This window comes from Vicugna pacos, chromosome 12, assembly GCF_048564905.1.
Source record: "Vicugna pacos chromosome 12, VicPac4, whole genome shotgun sequence".
NCBI lineage: Eukaryota > Metazoa > Chordata > Mammalia > Artiodactyla > Camelidae > Vicugna > Vicugna pacos.
Genome location: NC_132998.1, coordinates 12760445 through 12776267, shown reverse-complemented (window position 1 = coordinate 12776267; position 15823 = coordinate 12760445). Strand labels below are relative to the sequence as shown.

Here is a 15823-nt window from a genome sequence, read left to right as displayed (position 1 = left end):
GAACCACCTGGGCAGCCTGTTAAAGCACAATTAGGCAGGCCTGCCAGGGGGTCTGTCCGTGTAACCGGCTCTTCAGGTATTCTGCTGCCTGGCAGGATGGGACTGCTGAACAATAGCCCTCAAGAGAGGGCATCCTTTGCTAGCCAATCAGGAGCTTTCCTGAGATGATATCCAGTAAGACTGATGTTCTGGTTTTGGTTTAAAAAAGCAGTGGGCGGACAACCTAGCTAACTACTGGGCTGTTAAAATCCCTGGGATATGTGAGATCACAGGAAAGGGTGCTTACCTATCTGGCTCCCACCTCCTCCCTGCCAAACACACACACACACACACACACACACACACACACACACACCCCTGAATATAGGAGACTGACCTCTTTGAAATTGTCAAAGGCAGCAAGAATGATTTCGTGTCCTCCCCGCACCAAACACACGGCTGCTAGGAGCTCTAAGACAAGGGCTTTGGTCCTAAAGGGTGGAGAATGAAGATTAACACCCTAGCCCCTGACCCTAGCCACCACACATCTCACTTCCACAAGTGGGTGAGTCCTTTCAGAGAGGAGAGACAGCCTCAGTGGTGAGGGGAGAAGGTGGGTTTGGGGAAGAAGGCAGGCGAAGGCAGGCTTGCTCCCTCACTAAGCCGTGTAGACCAGCGGGACGCAGGACACGCCTTCTTCAGCAGAGGTGAGGGGGCCACACCAAGGCGCTGACCTAGCCTCAGGACCGGGGTCAGGCAGGTCTCCTTGACAGGGACAAGTGGAGCCCAGATCTCCAGAGCCCAGGGCAGAGCAGGGAGGAAACGGAGGGAAGGAACTCACCTTGGATTCTTGTTGTTGAGACTGAGCGCAATCTCATTGACAGCATGGGGGTGGGACATGACCAGGTTGAATCCATACTGTAGCAAAGGGAAAGGACAGAAGGAGGGGAGACTGTGATGGTGGGGAAGGCAGGTCCCAGCCACAGCACCTTGACCCACCAGCAAACTTGTCTTTCACAAGCTGGTGCCTTCTGAGCTCTTCTGGCTGGGGAGATGCAGCAGAAGAGGCAGAGCACCTGTGACTAGTGTTGTCACCTTACCTGATAGTTCATGATGGCTCGGAGACAAAGGATACAGACATGGACGTCATCCTTCTGGCTCACCAAGCGGGAGTTCTTCAGGGCTCTGCGCCCGGGGAGAGTGCTATACCTGGAGGAGAGGGGGCTTCGGGTGAAGGGTCTAGGAGTGCTCACTGTCACCCAGACAACAGGCTGCCCCTCAGAAGCAGCAGAAAAGGGGGACAGAGGACCTTGCACCAATAGCCCAGAGAGGGAGAGGGCAGGGACAGGGCACTCCACTGTTTTCGCCTCCCTGGAACAGGTCTTCCAGCATTATAATCAGTGCCCAAACCATCCTAATCCCAGAGATCCTCCAAAATACAACAGTAAGTGTGCAGGCCTTCCTAGACCTCAAGATGGGTCCAGGGAAACATTCACTTGAGCCTCTCCTCCTCCTCCTTCCAGTCAGTGCATCTTCCCACAATACCTGGGGCAGGGGCATCTTGGCTCCCATCCCACTTCTATGTCCTAGGAAAGACAGAGCAGACCCCAAAGGCTATAGGAGGGCCAGGGGCTACATCTGGTTTTGCCTCCAATGATGTTTCATGGAAGAAAAAGGAAGCACAAATGGTATCTGCTTGTGCATGACTAGAATGATGAGCAGTGTCAGGGGGGCAAAACCTAAAGGAGACTAGATGAAAAGCATGGCTGAGAGACAGAAACCACGGAAAGGGCCACAGGACCCAAAGGAAAGCCTCCCTCTATGGGAGAGGCTCTAAGAAGTCATCCAGTCCATCCACCTGCCTCCGGGCAGGACGGCTCTTCAGATACTGCAATGAATGAATACATTTCAGCCTTGGAGAAAAAAGGCCTAAAGGAAGAAGGGAAGGGAAGGTGAGCAGCAGGCTGGGTGGGAGCTGGTCTCCGGGCAGCTGATGGGTCAGAGTGCAGAGCAGAGGGAAGCAGATGTGAGGGCAGGCACTGGACCAGCCAGCAAAGACCAGATGAGGACAAGGCCTGTGCAGAGGCAGGAAGGAACGGCAGAGCGAGAGTGAGGAATGGAGGGGCCCCCAGAGAGGGGGAGAGGGGAGGGGAGGGCTGGAACCCCAAAAGGGATGGGCACAGCCGAGGGTGATGTACTTACCCAGGACAGATCGCTGGGCAGAGTCAGGGAGACAGAGAGGACAGACCAGAGACAGACTGGCAGGCAGAGGGCAAGAGAGCTGAGCCTGGAAGCAAGAGTGGAGGGAGAGCATGAGCACTCACCGCTATACCCAAACCTGGACAGGGGCTGGGGTGGGAGGCAGGCGCGCAGAGCGAGAGCACACATACCGGAGCACAGACTGGCGCGCAGAGCGAGCGAGGCTGTTGGTGAAGGGGGCTGACAGGGCGCTGGGTGGCTGCAGGTCCTCAATTGACCTGCTCCAGGACCGGAGCTTGTCAAATGCACCATCGTCACCACTCTCCAGACCCTCAAAGTCAAACCTGGAGCAGGAAAGGACACAGCGCACACACAGGAGAAATTCAGTGCCAAGCCCCCTGGCGAGTCCACCCCTGCCCTTTAGACCTCTAGGGCAACAAGAAGCAAGGGCAGCAAGAAGAGAAAGCAGAATTGGGCAACAGAGATCCAACCCTGGTCAGAGGAGCCACCAGCACAGGAGGGCTGAGCGGGGCAGAGTAGGCACAGGCAGCAATGTGGAGGGACCCCTGAGGAAACAGGGATTCTGACAGAGGCAGCCGCTGCTCCCCACTGGCCAGGTGACTCCAGGAGGAGTGACCTCCCCCTGGGCCCGAGGGGACGCAGGGGGCTGGGAGTCTTTCTGCACTCTCAGCCATAGATGGGACATCTCAGAGAAGCTGTGGCTCCCCTTGGAGAATCTGCTCGGTGGAGCAGTGGTGGGGAACAGGCCAACTGCAGGTTTTGCTTGGTGGCAAACGGCAGCAGCCAAAGAGGCCTCCCTAAGGGGGCCTGGTTTGTTCTGGATCGGGCTCATGAGGGGCCAGTCTGAGTGGAAGGGAATGGAGGTCCTGGCAAACCCAGAGTGGAAATGCCTCTATGTTTAGGAAAAGCACCACGGTCTCATCCTAGCACTGGGTTTTAATGACCAGGTTTTCTATGGTTCTACTTAAGGCTTCTAGGTTTTTCTGGTTTAGAGGCTCCTTGGGGCTTTAGCATCCCTGGGGGAAGAAATAACAGGTGAAGTGTGTGAACTGGGGTCCTTAGTCCCTACAGGAGTTGGAATGGTTTCTGCTTGTCCCTTTGTGTTGCTGGGGCCAGATATCTCCCACCATCAGCAGTTCGGGACCATGGCCAGGGCAATGAGGGCAGCTCAAGATCACAAACCCACAGGGCCTTCTCCATTACATATCCCCACTTCGGGATCTACCTTCGCTGAGAAACAAGCCCCACTCCTCTTTCCTGTCCCCTCCCCCCACTAGGTCACCCAGGACTGAGCAAGCAGGCTCTTCCCCCAAGGAGCCTTCTGTTCAGACACGCTCAGCCCCAGGGTCAAAGGCACCAAGGATGAGGCTTCCTGAAATAGGAAGCGATATCTGCAGTTGACTGAATGTTCCAAAGGAAGCAGAAGCAGGCTTCAGAATCCCGGTGATCAGATGTTTAATGGAGCTCTCGAGCAGACATCAAAGGGGTCTCCCTGAGAGGGAGACTGCTTGCCAGCGGCTTCCCTCCATCAATAATAGTATTCTCTCGGCTGGGACATGCAGTGTACAAATAAGTGCCTTCGCTCAAACTCTATTTGGCTTCACCTTTTTCCTCTCAACCCTTCCCAAAACACACAGTCTCCCTCCTCCACCCGCCTCCCACTCACCACGGCCCCAAATCGTTCTTTTAAAAATAGAGTCAAAGGTACTGCCATGGACACTACAGTGCTGAGGTTCCAGTGTATTTTGGTTTAAAGCAGCTGGAATTTGTTTGCTTTTCAAACAAGATAGGCTTATTTGGAAAAATGATCTACATCTTTTTACTATAAAAGCCCTGAATTTAAAAAAATTGTTTCAGCAAATGTTTTTCATTTCTTTCTATAAAAAGAGTGTGTTTTTTTTTAGGGATAGGAGGATCATGAGGCATGACTTCTACAGGGATGGGAATGGGGAGTGGGCCATGTTTGATTTTAACAGGAGATGACCTGGATAAAGTGAAAGAGGCCAACTGAGGAGAGGCGTTTAGTTCAAACCCCTAATGAGATGAGAGTGAATTCCTACTGGGCAAAGGAGAATGGCCAGTGGGCAAGGACAGCAACAAGGAAAGTGAAAGTGGAGGCTGGGGTTGAGTCCCAGGACTGAGGAGTTCCCCAAAACAAGGGACTTTCATCTCTTACACTGGGGAAATTCATGGGAAAACCGGGATGATCAGTCACTCTAGGGCTGACATAAGTCTTGAGTATAAGTCTGAATGTGTTGGTCATGCCGTGAATGATCACTAAAATCCCTCTTTCCATATATTTAGGTAATTATGGCAGGGAACACCGCCTTAAATAATAACAATTAAGTGGCTTCCACAGTATAGACTGTGTTCTAAATACTACAGAGTGCTTCACTTGCATTATCATCTAATCCTTACAACATCCTGGAACAGGGATCCCTTCATGTAAGAGGAGGCACACTTGCCTGAGGTCACGTAGATAGCAAAGGACAGAAGAGACCCACATCTGGCTTTGGGCTTTGTCTTAACTCGAAAGCCCTCATTCCTTTCACTATTCCACATTGCCTTCTCCTCTGCTTTAATTCACTTCCTGCTGCCTCCAACCTGCTTGAAAAAAGCTCCTGAATGCTTCATTTTCAGTCTGCGTCAAAGGTCATGCTCACTGCTCCCAGGGTGACCTGGAGTAACCCTCTCACAACTGGAGACCCAAAGGAGCTTCTTGAAGGCTTAGCTCTCCCAAAGCAAATGAATCCCACAGGCATCTCTCTCAGAAGCCGGGGCATTTCCGTGGACTGCCCCAGCCTAGAGTCTGGATCCTTTGGGTTCGGATTCTGAGCTCTCTTTCCACATCTTTCCTCCTGCTCCCCAAAATGCACTTTCTCTCCAGCCACCTGGCATCCTTCACGGATCCCAGACAACTCCTTCGCTGCCTGTCCACTCCCACACTGCTGCCTGGGCCCCTCCCTCCTGCCTGGGATTCCTATTCCCATCTTCACTACTGTAAGCTCACCCTTCCTCATCAGAGCAGAATGGGACCGTGCTCGCTTCGGCAGCACATATACTAAAACTGGAACGATACAGAGAAGATTAGCATGGCCCCTGTGCAAGGATGACACGCAAATCCGTGAAGCGTTCCATATTTTTAGGGTGGGAAGGGATAGACTGGGATTTCAAAATTGTAGAATAGATAAACAAGATTACACTGTATAGCACAGGGAAATATACACAAAATGTTATAATAAATCACAGAGAAAAAAATGTGACAATGAGTGTGTATATGTCCATGAATGACTGAAAAATTGTGCTGAACACTGGAATTTGACACAACATTGTAAAATGATTATAAATCAATAAAAAATGTTAAAAAAAAAAAGGCAGAATGGGACCCTGTCCTTCCTCACTGGTCCCCAACCCTAGTCCCAGGTGGTACTCACATGACAGAACATTGGGCAAATGACAGGTAATCCACCAGCACGTCCAAGCCTTTGTTCTCATCATTCAGAAACTCCCGCACCCACCTGCAGATAACAGAGACATAGTGGAGGGCTCTGCTAAAATGGGTTGAGGGGGTGACAGGCAAGGTATCTCTGACACAGCACTCCCTCTTGGATCCTCTGGAACTCAGCACCAGACTGGGAGAATTCTGAAGATGAAAGCCCGTGGCACCCCGCCATGGTCACATCACTGGCTTGGATCTCCCCTAGGTGGGGGAGCCAGGGATGGAAAAAGATACAGGCCTTCCAACACCATGTCAGCCAACCATCCTTCAGGAGTCCCCTCCTCAAGGGTCAGGACCCCACTCAATCATTTTCTGGGTCCCTGGTGTCTAGCACGAGGCTGGGCACACCATCCTGGCATGACGCTCGTTGGAGGAACTGGTGGTTATCAAGAGCATTTACTGCAGCCTTTGTGCAGGGCTGTGCCTGACAGAGGCCACCAAGTCCCCAACTTGACCGAAGTCTCAATCAGAGACAGTCAGGAAGGGTCAAAGAGAGCTCTGGAACAGAGGGGTAATGGGCCAAAGTGCTCTCCACCAAGTTCAGTGGAGGTATTTGGGGAAGTAGTGAGCAAAGAGGGATATGTGGGAGTTCTGTGTTTGGTCGAGTCTGGCAGAATGGGAAAAGGATGAGGGAACAGTCAGGAACTCAAGCAACCCCAGAATGGCTCTGATCACTCAAAGACTGAACCAGGGAGGCAGGAGAGCAGACAACTAGGCACCTAAAGACAACGGACCAGGGCATTTCCAACCTTCTGCCTTCAGGCCTTTGGGGCTGAGATATCCCTGGAAAGAAAGTCAGGAACAAGTCCCAGGAGGACTGTTACAGGATAGGTTTGTTCCTGTCCTATAGACAGACAGGACCCAGAGAAACATGAAACTCTCAGGGTGAACCCTAACTCTCTTGACTGCTCTGTCCCCTCTGAGTGTCCGGGGGTCTTTCTAGGCTAGGTGTGCCAAACAGCCCTCTGGGCAGCTTCTCCTCCACAGCTGGAGCCCCAGCGCCATGTTTGACGGCCACACCCCGGGCTACAGAGAGCGGCCGGGCTGCAGCACCAGGCCCGGCTAAGATTTGGCAGCAGGCTCTGGCTGAGGCTGACTGACACCGGAGCTGCCTGAAGTTAGCTTCCTCTCTGGGGGCCGACAGGCCTCCCGTTTCCTGTCTGTCTGCTCTCCAGCTCCCCACCCCCTTCTCATTTCCTGTCTGAGTCTACACTGCTATTTTCGGGATCTTGACACTTTGAGGAGAGGTTAAAGGGCACTTGGGCAAGGCCGAGAAACCAATACAAACCAAGGAGAGGAGGAGCTGGAGAGGCTCTGGAATCCTACTCCCCAGCCCGCCCTGCTCTGCAGGCCTGGGGCTGAGCGGTATCCTCCTCTCCCCACCTTGCCCCGGGCTCCTTCTGCCCGGGAGCAGCCACATCCTCGCAGGACAGCCTGACAAACTCTTCCTGCCCAGAAATCTGGGAAGGATCCTGGCCCTCCCACATCACTCCACCAGAGAAGCCACAGTTCAGAGGACAGGAGCTCCTAAAATGCCAGACACTAAGCTGCTCCCTGGGAACCAAGGACCAGGTCCAGACTTCTAACCTGTGTGCCAACTGTCAAGAGGCCTGGGCCTGGGAATCGTGCTGCTCGGGCCCCAGCTCCCGGCCAATGCCCAGAGGCGACGGCACCAGGTAGAAGGGGCAGGCAGGGGGGACTGCCACACACTTCTCTGTGGCCCTCTCCTGAGAAGAGCAGACCCCCATCCTCACACAGCAAGACTTACTAAGAAAGACAGGGGGGCCTGAGAGAGAGAGGGAAGGAACGGGGAAAAGGCCCCATGGAGGAACGCAGCGTGGCAGGTGGTGTCTGGAGCTGCCATCCGAGTTGCTCTTGCCCTCCTCACATGCGGTAGCTGATGAGGCTCTGCTGTTTTTCCTTCTGTGAGGATTCACCAAATAAAGGTGAAGGCTTAGTTACATATTTCCTAGCAAGTCAGTTCTCAGTGTCTGGATCACAGATGAGGTGCAAAAGCCAACTCTGGCCACCAAGCACAGCTACTAAAGACAGGAACTGTCCCTCTTCTGTTCTCTCCTGAGCCACTTCCTCTGTGGCTGCTGGGGTGGCAGCTGGCTGCATACAGGTAGCCCTGTAAGAACCCCAGGCAGGCTCAGCCTGAGGGTGGACAAGTGGGCGGGGAAGGCAGATGATGTCATTTGGCTCGTTATACCCTGGCTCTCAGGAAGCCGAGGACCCTGGGGCTGGCACCTGCCCAGCAACACCCTCTCTCATCCTAGGCTTGACTTCTCTCTCACATAAGCTCTCAACATTCGTGCCAGGCCCCTCGGTCAGGACTGCAACCCTGCCCACAGTTCTCCATCAGGAGTCCCTCAGTCCTTTGTGTACACACACACACACACACATACACCCACTCTTCCTCTCTCTCTCACTTTCACTCTATTTACTCTGGCTGGTTACGGCTTTGTGAAACTGAGACCACTGCCGTCTTTCACTGTACTCCATGCATTACCCTCTGCCTGTTCAGCAGGTCTGGTTCCCCACTCCTCTGGAAAACAAGACTCATGCAGTTCCTAGGGGCCCGGTCAATGGGTTGGCAGTACTGGGGTCTGTGAATACAGAAGACGTTCAACTCCTAGCCCCTAGTGCCTTAGATCTTTCCTGGTGCTTCAGGAAGCTGCTGGCTGCCCATGAATTAAATTATCTTACAATCAAGCAAATAATCTTCTGGGCACCAAACAGTACACAAACAGTCCACAAACTAGGTCTCAGCTACCCAGTGCAATGTGCTCCCCTCTCCCCAGCCTTCTCTGGGCCTCCCTTGGCCCAGCCCCAGGCCACAGGCAGACTCCAGTCTCAGCCGCTGTGGGAATGTCTTCCACTCAAAGCCACAGGCTGAGGACCCCAGGAGAGGCCCCTAGCTTGCCAGCAGCATCCAGTCAGCAGCTGGCAGAGCTGAGGGGGAGAAAAGCCAGAAAAGGAACAGTCTGAAGCTCTCTGGGGAATCAAGAGCCATTCAAGGGGCAACTCTGCCCCATGGTAGGGAGATTAACAGGCAAACTATCCTCAGGGGACACCAGGTCCTAAGGGGCCAGGGGAAGAGGCTCTGATGGCCAGATCTGACTCACCCAATGTGGTTGGTACGAAGTGAGATCTCCAGCTCTCTCAGCACTTTGGTTGACTCCTGCACCCTCCTCCTGAACTTCTGTAAACATGGAATTTTCTGTCACTGACGGAGGCCAACAATCCAACTTTACAATATAAGCAAAAGGGGTAGAAAAGGAAAAGAAAGGCACTCAAGAAGGCAGTTATAGTCCTTCCCTCTGCTACTAACCAGCCACTCCAGGCCCATGGCCTCAGAACACAGAAACCCAACTCCCATTGCTCAGAAGCAGTCCCAACCCAAGTCACAGGGTTTGCCCCTGAACCCCACAGGACTATAAAGGCAGCAAGATGGGGCCTCCCTGCTTTGCACCTCACCTTCCGAGTTACGCTGGGGTCCAAGAAGCTCTGGAGTTTCTGGATGTAAGTGTGGGGAGGATTCTTCACCTGGAATCGTTCCTGTAAGGGAGACACACGTGTGTGCACAGACACCCAGGGTTCCAAGAAGAGTGTTAAGGAAGTAGAGTTCATATGAGTAGAACTCACAGTGTTTGATCTGGGGGGCCTTAGCCTCCTAAAGCTGAAACACCTGGCCCTTAACATCACTGAAACCATAAGTTCCCTTCCTTGACGTAGCCTCAGGTACTTCCCATCTGTTACCATATTCTCCTCTAATTAGTACTCCCTGAGCCTAAAATATTTTTCTATATTAAAAATTACTTTAAGAACCTGCTGCTTCCTAAGAAGATGTAGGGATTACAGAGCTGTAAACAGAAATGTTGTTCACTGCCTACCCAGCTAATGGATGGGATTTAGGAAGGCCAAGGGGAAGGGAGCTAGGCCTTGTAGAATCCAACTTTCTCATCACTGAACCCAGACTGGGACTGGACTGGTTTTGCAGTGTCAACACAGCTCAGGACTGAAAACACACTTTCTGCTCCTTGCCCAGGCCTCAGAGTCCAACAATCCAAGCAACCCCAAATGCTGAAGCCTGCTTTCCACAAGGTGAGCCCTTGGTCCCCTTCCACACAGGGCATGGAACCATGCCCTCCCTAACCCACTCATCCAACCCAAGAGAAAACTCAAGGAAAACTCTTAAGCATTCTGGTCTGATAAGGGCCTCCACAACTGAGTTATCTGAAAAGTTAAGGGGTGGAGGGGCTGGAAAGGGTCCAGGAGAATGTATAATGTTAGGAAATAAAATCTAAAAACAAAATAGAAGGAAAAAAAGAAAGATTTGAGGAAGAGCTGACATTATGAGACCTAGAAAAGACTGAGAGATCATCAGTTAGAGAAACTCAGTACCCAAGGGCTACTGTTCTCCAAACTCCAAGTAGGTGCTCACTGACCCCTCTGAATGCAGGACTTGAGGAAACAGGCCTTCCCTGGAGAAGAAGGGACCTGGACTAGGTTCTCTGAAGCATGAGTCTACCTTAGGTCAAGCAGCATGACTAGGGGGGCAGAGGAGCAGAACCCTTCGCACAGATGGAGGTGGCTGCCTGAGCCCCAGCTCCATCACCTACCAGTGTCAGACAAGGCACCAAGCCTTGGGTTCTGCTTCTATAAAATGTAACAGTGCTTTCCTTACAGGGTTTTTGTGAGGATTAAGTGAGATATTTCAGTGTATAGAAAGTGGTTGGTCCATAATAAGCACTCAATGAATGTTAGCTATTGTGATTTTGCTCAGGGCTTGAAAAGGAACACTAAATATGTTCATGACAAAGCTCCACCAGAAAGTGCCGGGTAAACAGACTGCCTACACTCTCTGCCAGGTGCTTCCACATCTCCCAAGAGGTAAAGAAGGAAAGGCCGGCTCTCGCAGCTGTGCAGACAGGCCTGTCTGAGTTCAGAAGCTCATGACTTGTCATATTCAGATGTGTGCAGGGCAAAGAGCAAGGCCGCAGCTGTTAGTTCTTGATTCTGAGCTAAGCAGTAATCTCTATAATGTCTTGCAGCTCTAAACACTGTTCACGTGGGGAGAGCTTCCAATCCTCATACTCTGACTTGGGAACAAAACACTAGGGGACCGGGGCTTCTCATTCCTAGAGGCCTGTAAATAATGGGAAAACCTCGCTATTTGCCAGACTGGAGCAGAGTAAGATAAAAATGGTCCTTTGAATTCCCCAGCCAGGCACAGCCCTCACCCTGGGGAAAGGCAGAAACGGGCACTGCTGGGAAAACCACCAAACTCCTCCACAGCCGACCCTACACAAACCTCCTTCAGGCTGCTGCTCAGTGGGAAGAAATTAAAACAGCTCTTTGCAGGAGCTAGAGAGGAACCTGGCCTACCAGCCTTGTCTCTGTTAGGAGAGGGCACTGGAGCAGGACTGATGCCAAGTCCAGGCCAGGATTCCTCGAAGGACCTCAAAGGAAATGCCTTTGGCCCTGCTGCCCTGTCCAGCCCAAGACACAACCCCTACTTCCCGCCCTGCCCCATCCCTGTACCTGGTCACAGATCAGATCCCACTTCTTCTCGTTGTCATACTGCCGTAGGAGCCGGGCCTTGTCGGGAGGCAGGTTCATGGAGCTCTGAGGAGAGAACCTGAGTCAAAAGGGCCGAAACCCCACTACTACTCAGAGGAGAGAAAGGCTCGATGAAAGGAGCCCACCTTTGCCCTGGGACCCTCAGGCTTCCCCATGACTCTCCAGGCTGGTGAGGAAGGCTCAGAGAGGCGCCAGCATCCCTCTGCTTCCCCTACATATCTGGTTCAGTGAATGTTTTCCAAACCACAGGTCGTGGAATAGATTTCGTGAGTCGAAAGTAACTTTATTTTAAGTGAAAGTGAACAGATTAAAATAGGACTGAAGATATTGGAATTCACTGTAAGTAGGAAGTACAAATAATGTTTCATGAAGCTTTTGTTTCTTTTGTATTTTATGTATACATATACACATACATGCACACATATAGATCACACTGTAAAATGTGTTTCTTAGCATGGGACAAATCAAAAAAGTTTGAAAGCCACCAGTCTAAAGCAACAACCTTCAATCGCTTTTCCACCACAGCCAGGATGGGCGGCTGCCCTGCACCATGCAGACTCACGGGCAGATCCTGAGCCACCCACAGCCTGTGCGGATGCTACAACTCTACCCCTTCCCCCAACATCAGGATACAAGTGAATGAGAAGGACGTTAGCATAAAGATAACTGCTTAAAATTTTAAGGAAATAATTTACAAAATTTCAGTACTTTAATTATTGGTATAATTATTTATGACCCAGCTCCCAATTACTTAAGACACAGTAAAGTGTTTCAACCCTTTAAAGAGACACTCTAACCTAGAGTACAGGTCAGAGTAGGAGTCATTTTTATTTTGTTCATTAGCATTTGTTGAATGAATAAGTGAATAAAGGTGCTAAGTGAGTGAGTAAAAGCCCAAGACATCCATGGGCAAGCCCCACCCAGGCCAGGAGCCCTGCCTTCCCCTCCTTATTCCCTTCCAGCCAAGCCTCTCCTTTAACCAGTCCAGATGTCTATATTGCAGGTCACAGCCATCGCCTGCAAAGGCAGGTCACTGCACCTGCCTCCCACCCCCAACTCCTGAATCAAATATGATCTCCTACTTGAAGCATTGCATCTGCTTGATAACTCACATGACCTCCCACAAATCCTGCCTCTTCCCCAGGTACACTGCAGGCCACCTGGAAGGCCTTCCTCTCATCTTTCTCTCCTTTACCTTCTGCTCCAAGTTCAGCTCTACTCCCAGCTAAACCAAGCATGACCATGGTTTTCCTCTGCCCACTCCTTGACATCCTCATCCCCGGGCACGTGAACTGTGTGTGTCCAGGATCCCAAGGAGTCACTCACTGCATTATTCCAGAAGCAGCAGGAGTATTCTGAGAGTGGGCCCTCCATTTTCTAAGAAACTAAAGATCCTTAAACATCCGTTATTTCTGTTACATATATCTACTTTTTATGCATTTATTTACACACATACCATTAAGCCAGTTGTACGCTCATCTAGTGCCTAAAGGACTGTTTCTATTCATATGATCTCCAACCCCCACTAATGTCTAGTACTATGACAGGCACCTAGTAGAGAGTAAGTTGACGATAAATCTATAGTTAAGATGTCCCAATTCTGAGCTCTGGGCCCAGCTCCTGGCTAGAAACAGGGTCGCTATGGCTCAAAATAGGCAGTAGGATTGGGATCTCTGCTCAGTGTTTAGAAATGGAAGAGCTGAGGAATACAGAAGAGGGGCAGGTGAGAGAAGAAACGAAGGGGAAGAGACCACCACATCATACCTCTCCCCTTGGTTTCTGCTGCCCTTGTGGACCTACCTGAACTTCTGCAGGGTAGAGGGGCTAAGCCAAACCCTTGCCACTGCCAACATAGCAGGGATGGCCAGACGCGCAAATACAACTCCAGATGTTTTCTCTGGAATTACTTTGCTAAGGACCAACCTCAGCATGTCTGTGTGGATAGCAGGAAAGGAGCAGGAGGCCACAACAGAACAAGGACCCAAAGATCAAAGATGGCCCGGAGCGAGGTCTTCCACCTAACTGGGGCCAGGCAGCTGCCAGCTGAGCCCAAGTGAGTCCAGCCCTGGTTCTGGCTCTGCACACCCCCAGATGACTTCACTGTCATCTGTCTATTTCTCCCAAGTCTGTGTCACGAAGACAGAAAACAACGTCTCCCCTGAAAGAAAGCAGCCGGGGAAGGGGAGGGAGGGCCTGTTGCTACTGTGGCAGAATCACATCCCGTCTACACCAACTTCCTCCCTCAGTCAGCTGCTGTGGCCTCATACTTCCCCACCAGGTGAATTGGTGAAAAAATGTCTGGTCCCCCCGGGGCTTCAAAGACAGAGCAAAGTCATCACCTTTGGGAACCCTAGCTTGAGAGCATAGAATAGGCATCTCAGGAACCTGGCCAAACTTTAGATGCCAGAACAGAGGGACCCCAGAATATGGAAACAGGTGGCAGAAGCATGAAGCCTCTCTGACCGCAGGCCCACATCCTTCAGTCTAGGGTTTTGGGTGGCACTTTCTGGACAGCTTCTCTGCTCCTTTGAGGCAGAAGTGTGGCAATGGGGAAGGAAGTGGGTGGGGGAATTCCCCCTGCTTCCAACACTTTTACAAGAAATCAATCACTGACTGCAGGGTAGGAGTGATGCACCAAGGAGGCAGGACCAGGGCCTGGCAGGGCAGCCCTCTCCCTGCCAGACCAGGGCATCAGGAGTTCTGATAATGCGTGTGAGGCTAGCAGGGTTCAATGTCCTGAGGAAGGGCAGCTTCCTGAGTTCCGGGGACAGCCAGGGAGCAAACCTGACACGGTTCCTTCCGGTCTCCGTCAGAGGTTTGTTTCCTGCAGTGGACCGCGGGCTCTCTTAAGGCAGAAGCTGGGCTGAGTTCTTGCTAACTCTTCACTGAGATTCTTGCTGAACAGAAAGGAGGCGCAGCTGTCTTGGAGCAGAGGGCACTGGATGTGGAATCAGAGAGCCCAAGATCTACTTCGGGCGCTTCAGAGTCCCTGAACCTCGTGAGCTCATCCATAAAACGGAGATAATCTCACTACTTCACAGGGTTTTATGAGGATTAAACGATAAATACTTTAGGTCTGTATGTGTCTGAAACACTGCGAGTGTTCAACACAGTTTCCTCCCCCTTCCTCCTAAAAACCCTGGGTAATGTTCTGACATCCGAGGATCTGCTCTCTTGCTCCTGGGTTGTCCTCTATCTCTGCCTCTGTCCCTCCTTCAGCACTGCTTCTCAACACACTTCTCAACCCAGGTTTGATCCCTCTCAGGTTTCCTCTAAGACTAGGAGGCAATTAAATACCACCAACCTTGGGGAGGGAGGGAGAGACCCCAGGGGATGGGAGGAGAGAGGGAAGAGGAACTCAGACTGAAAGCAATCTGGGACTGATTCCTAAATCAGAGGGAACCAGCCAGAAGCCTAATAATAAAAAACCTATAACAGGAAGAAGCAGAAAGGGGTGGACCTGATGCTTCTTCGCAAGACCGCTCTGGTTTGCTGCCAGTTTGAGGCCAGGCAGTGTGCTCTGCTCAGTGGCCAACACCTTCCTGGGCTCTGTGGGAGCAATGGCCCAGGCCCTCTGGCAAGGCTTCCTGACACCCCAATGACCCCTGTCGGCCCCAGAGAAGCCGAGGAGGAGGAGGGGGTGGCCCTGGTTGCAGAGGTTCCCTTCCCTTTCCTGCTCTGCAGCCCCAGCCAGTGAGCCCCTCCTCGCTTCCTTCCCACGGCAGGGAAAGGGAAATGCCGGTGGGGTTGGAGTTTCCTCCAAAGCTGTGGGTCCTTCTCTGGGACTCACCCCTGACTCTGTCAGTCTCCTTGGGTTGGGCCTGGGGAAAACCCAACAAACAGAAATAGGAAACACCAAAAGTTCCCAACTGCTTCTGTTGGTCCCAGTGAATCATGATAAATCTTAGGAACAGAGATAAAAACGGCCTAGCCCCTCTGAGAGACTGGGAGAGAGATGTCTGAAACTTTCCTGCAAGGGGGATTCAGAAGGCTTTAGGGAAGGCAGGCAGGGGTTGTTTATTTTGAGCAAACACAGATTGTGAGTTGGTGGTTTTCTCAATGTTTTCCCTCTCAAGAACCACCTCTCACCAAGCCCCGATGGCTGGCCACTTCTCCCCAGTGTGGTAGAGGGGTGGGGAGCCCTGGGAAGCTGAGTCTAGAACTTCCCCAGAGATGAAATGGGGCACTGTCCTGGGCACCCCATGTGCCCCCGGTCACAGCAAGTCCTCTCAGGCGTCCATAGATCAGCCCGCTGTACAGACAGGCAGAGGTGGACTGCGGTGGGGAGGTACAAGGTTTGGGAGTCCGGAGGACTGCTGGAGGAGGAGCTGGGGCACTGCCTTCCTGCCAGGACCCCCCTCCCCCAAACCAACATCTCTTCCCTCAAGCCAATGGTGAAGCAGGCAACACCGGGCACAAAGGCCCATGCCCAGCCACCAAAAGGACAATGTGAGGAGTGGCCCAGTCCACCCTCCACGTGTCTCTACTGGTGGGCAGGAGGCACAGCTGTGGCCAGCTGGGCACTGCTCCCAAAGGGCA

The 15823-nt window shown here is 52.0% G+C and overlaps 1 protein-coding gene and 1 non-coding gene across 6 annotated transcripts in view; one reads left to right on the top strand and one right to left on the bottom strand.

The window, feature by feature from the left end:
- Window positions 1–15823, bottom strand: part of FMNL3 (formin like 3) — a 51994-nt gene that overhangs the window by 10595 nt on the left and 25576 nt on the right. For 3 of the 5 annotated variants that reach the window (XM_072972836.1, XM_072972837.1, XM_031683019.2), the window contains exons 2-9: window positions 11246–11329; window positions 9179–9259; window positions 8827–8903; window positions 5634–5717; window positions 2370–2522; window positions 1080–1188; window positions 821–897; window positions 377–470 (exon numbers count right to left, since the gene is read on the bottom strand). In XM_072972836.1, coding sequence (XP_072828937.1) covers window positions 377–470; window positions 821–897; window positions 1080–1188; window positions 2370–2522; window positions 5634–5717; window positions 8827–8903; window positions 9179–9259; window positions 11246–11329 — 759 coding nt within the window. The remainder of the gene's footprint in view (window positions 1–376; window positions 471–820; window positions 898–1079; window positions 1189–2369; window positions 2523–5633; window positions 5718–8826; window positions 8904–9178; window positions 9260–11245; window positions 11330–15823) is intronic. The other 2 variants (XM_031683020.2, XM_072972838.1) reach the window with 1 other exon arrangement.
- Window positions 5237–5343, top strand: LOC116282715 (U6 spliceosomal RNA). Its single transcript, XR_004192297.1, has one exon. It is a non-coding gene; the product is annotated as a U6 spliceosomal RNA (small nuclear RNA).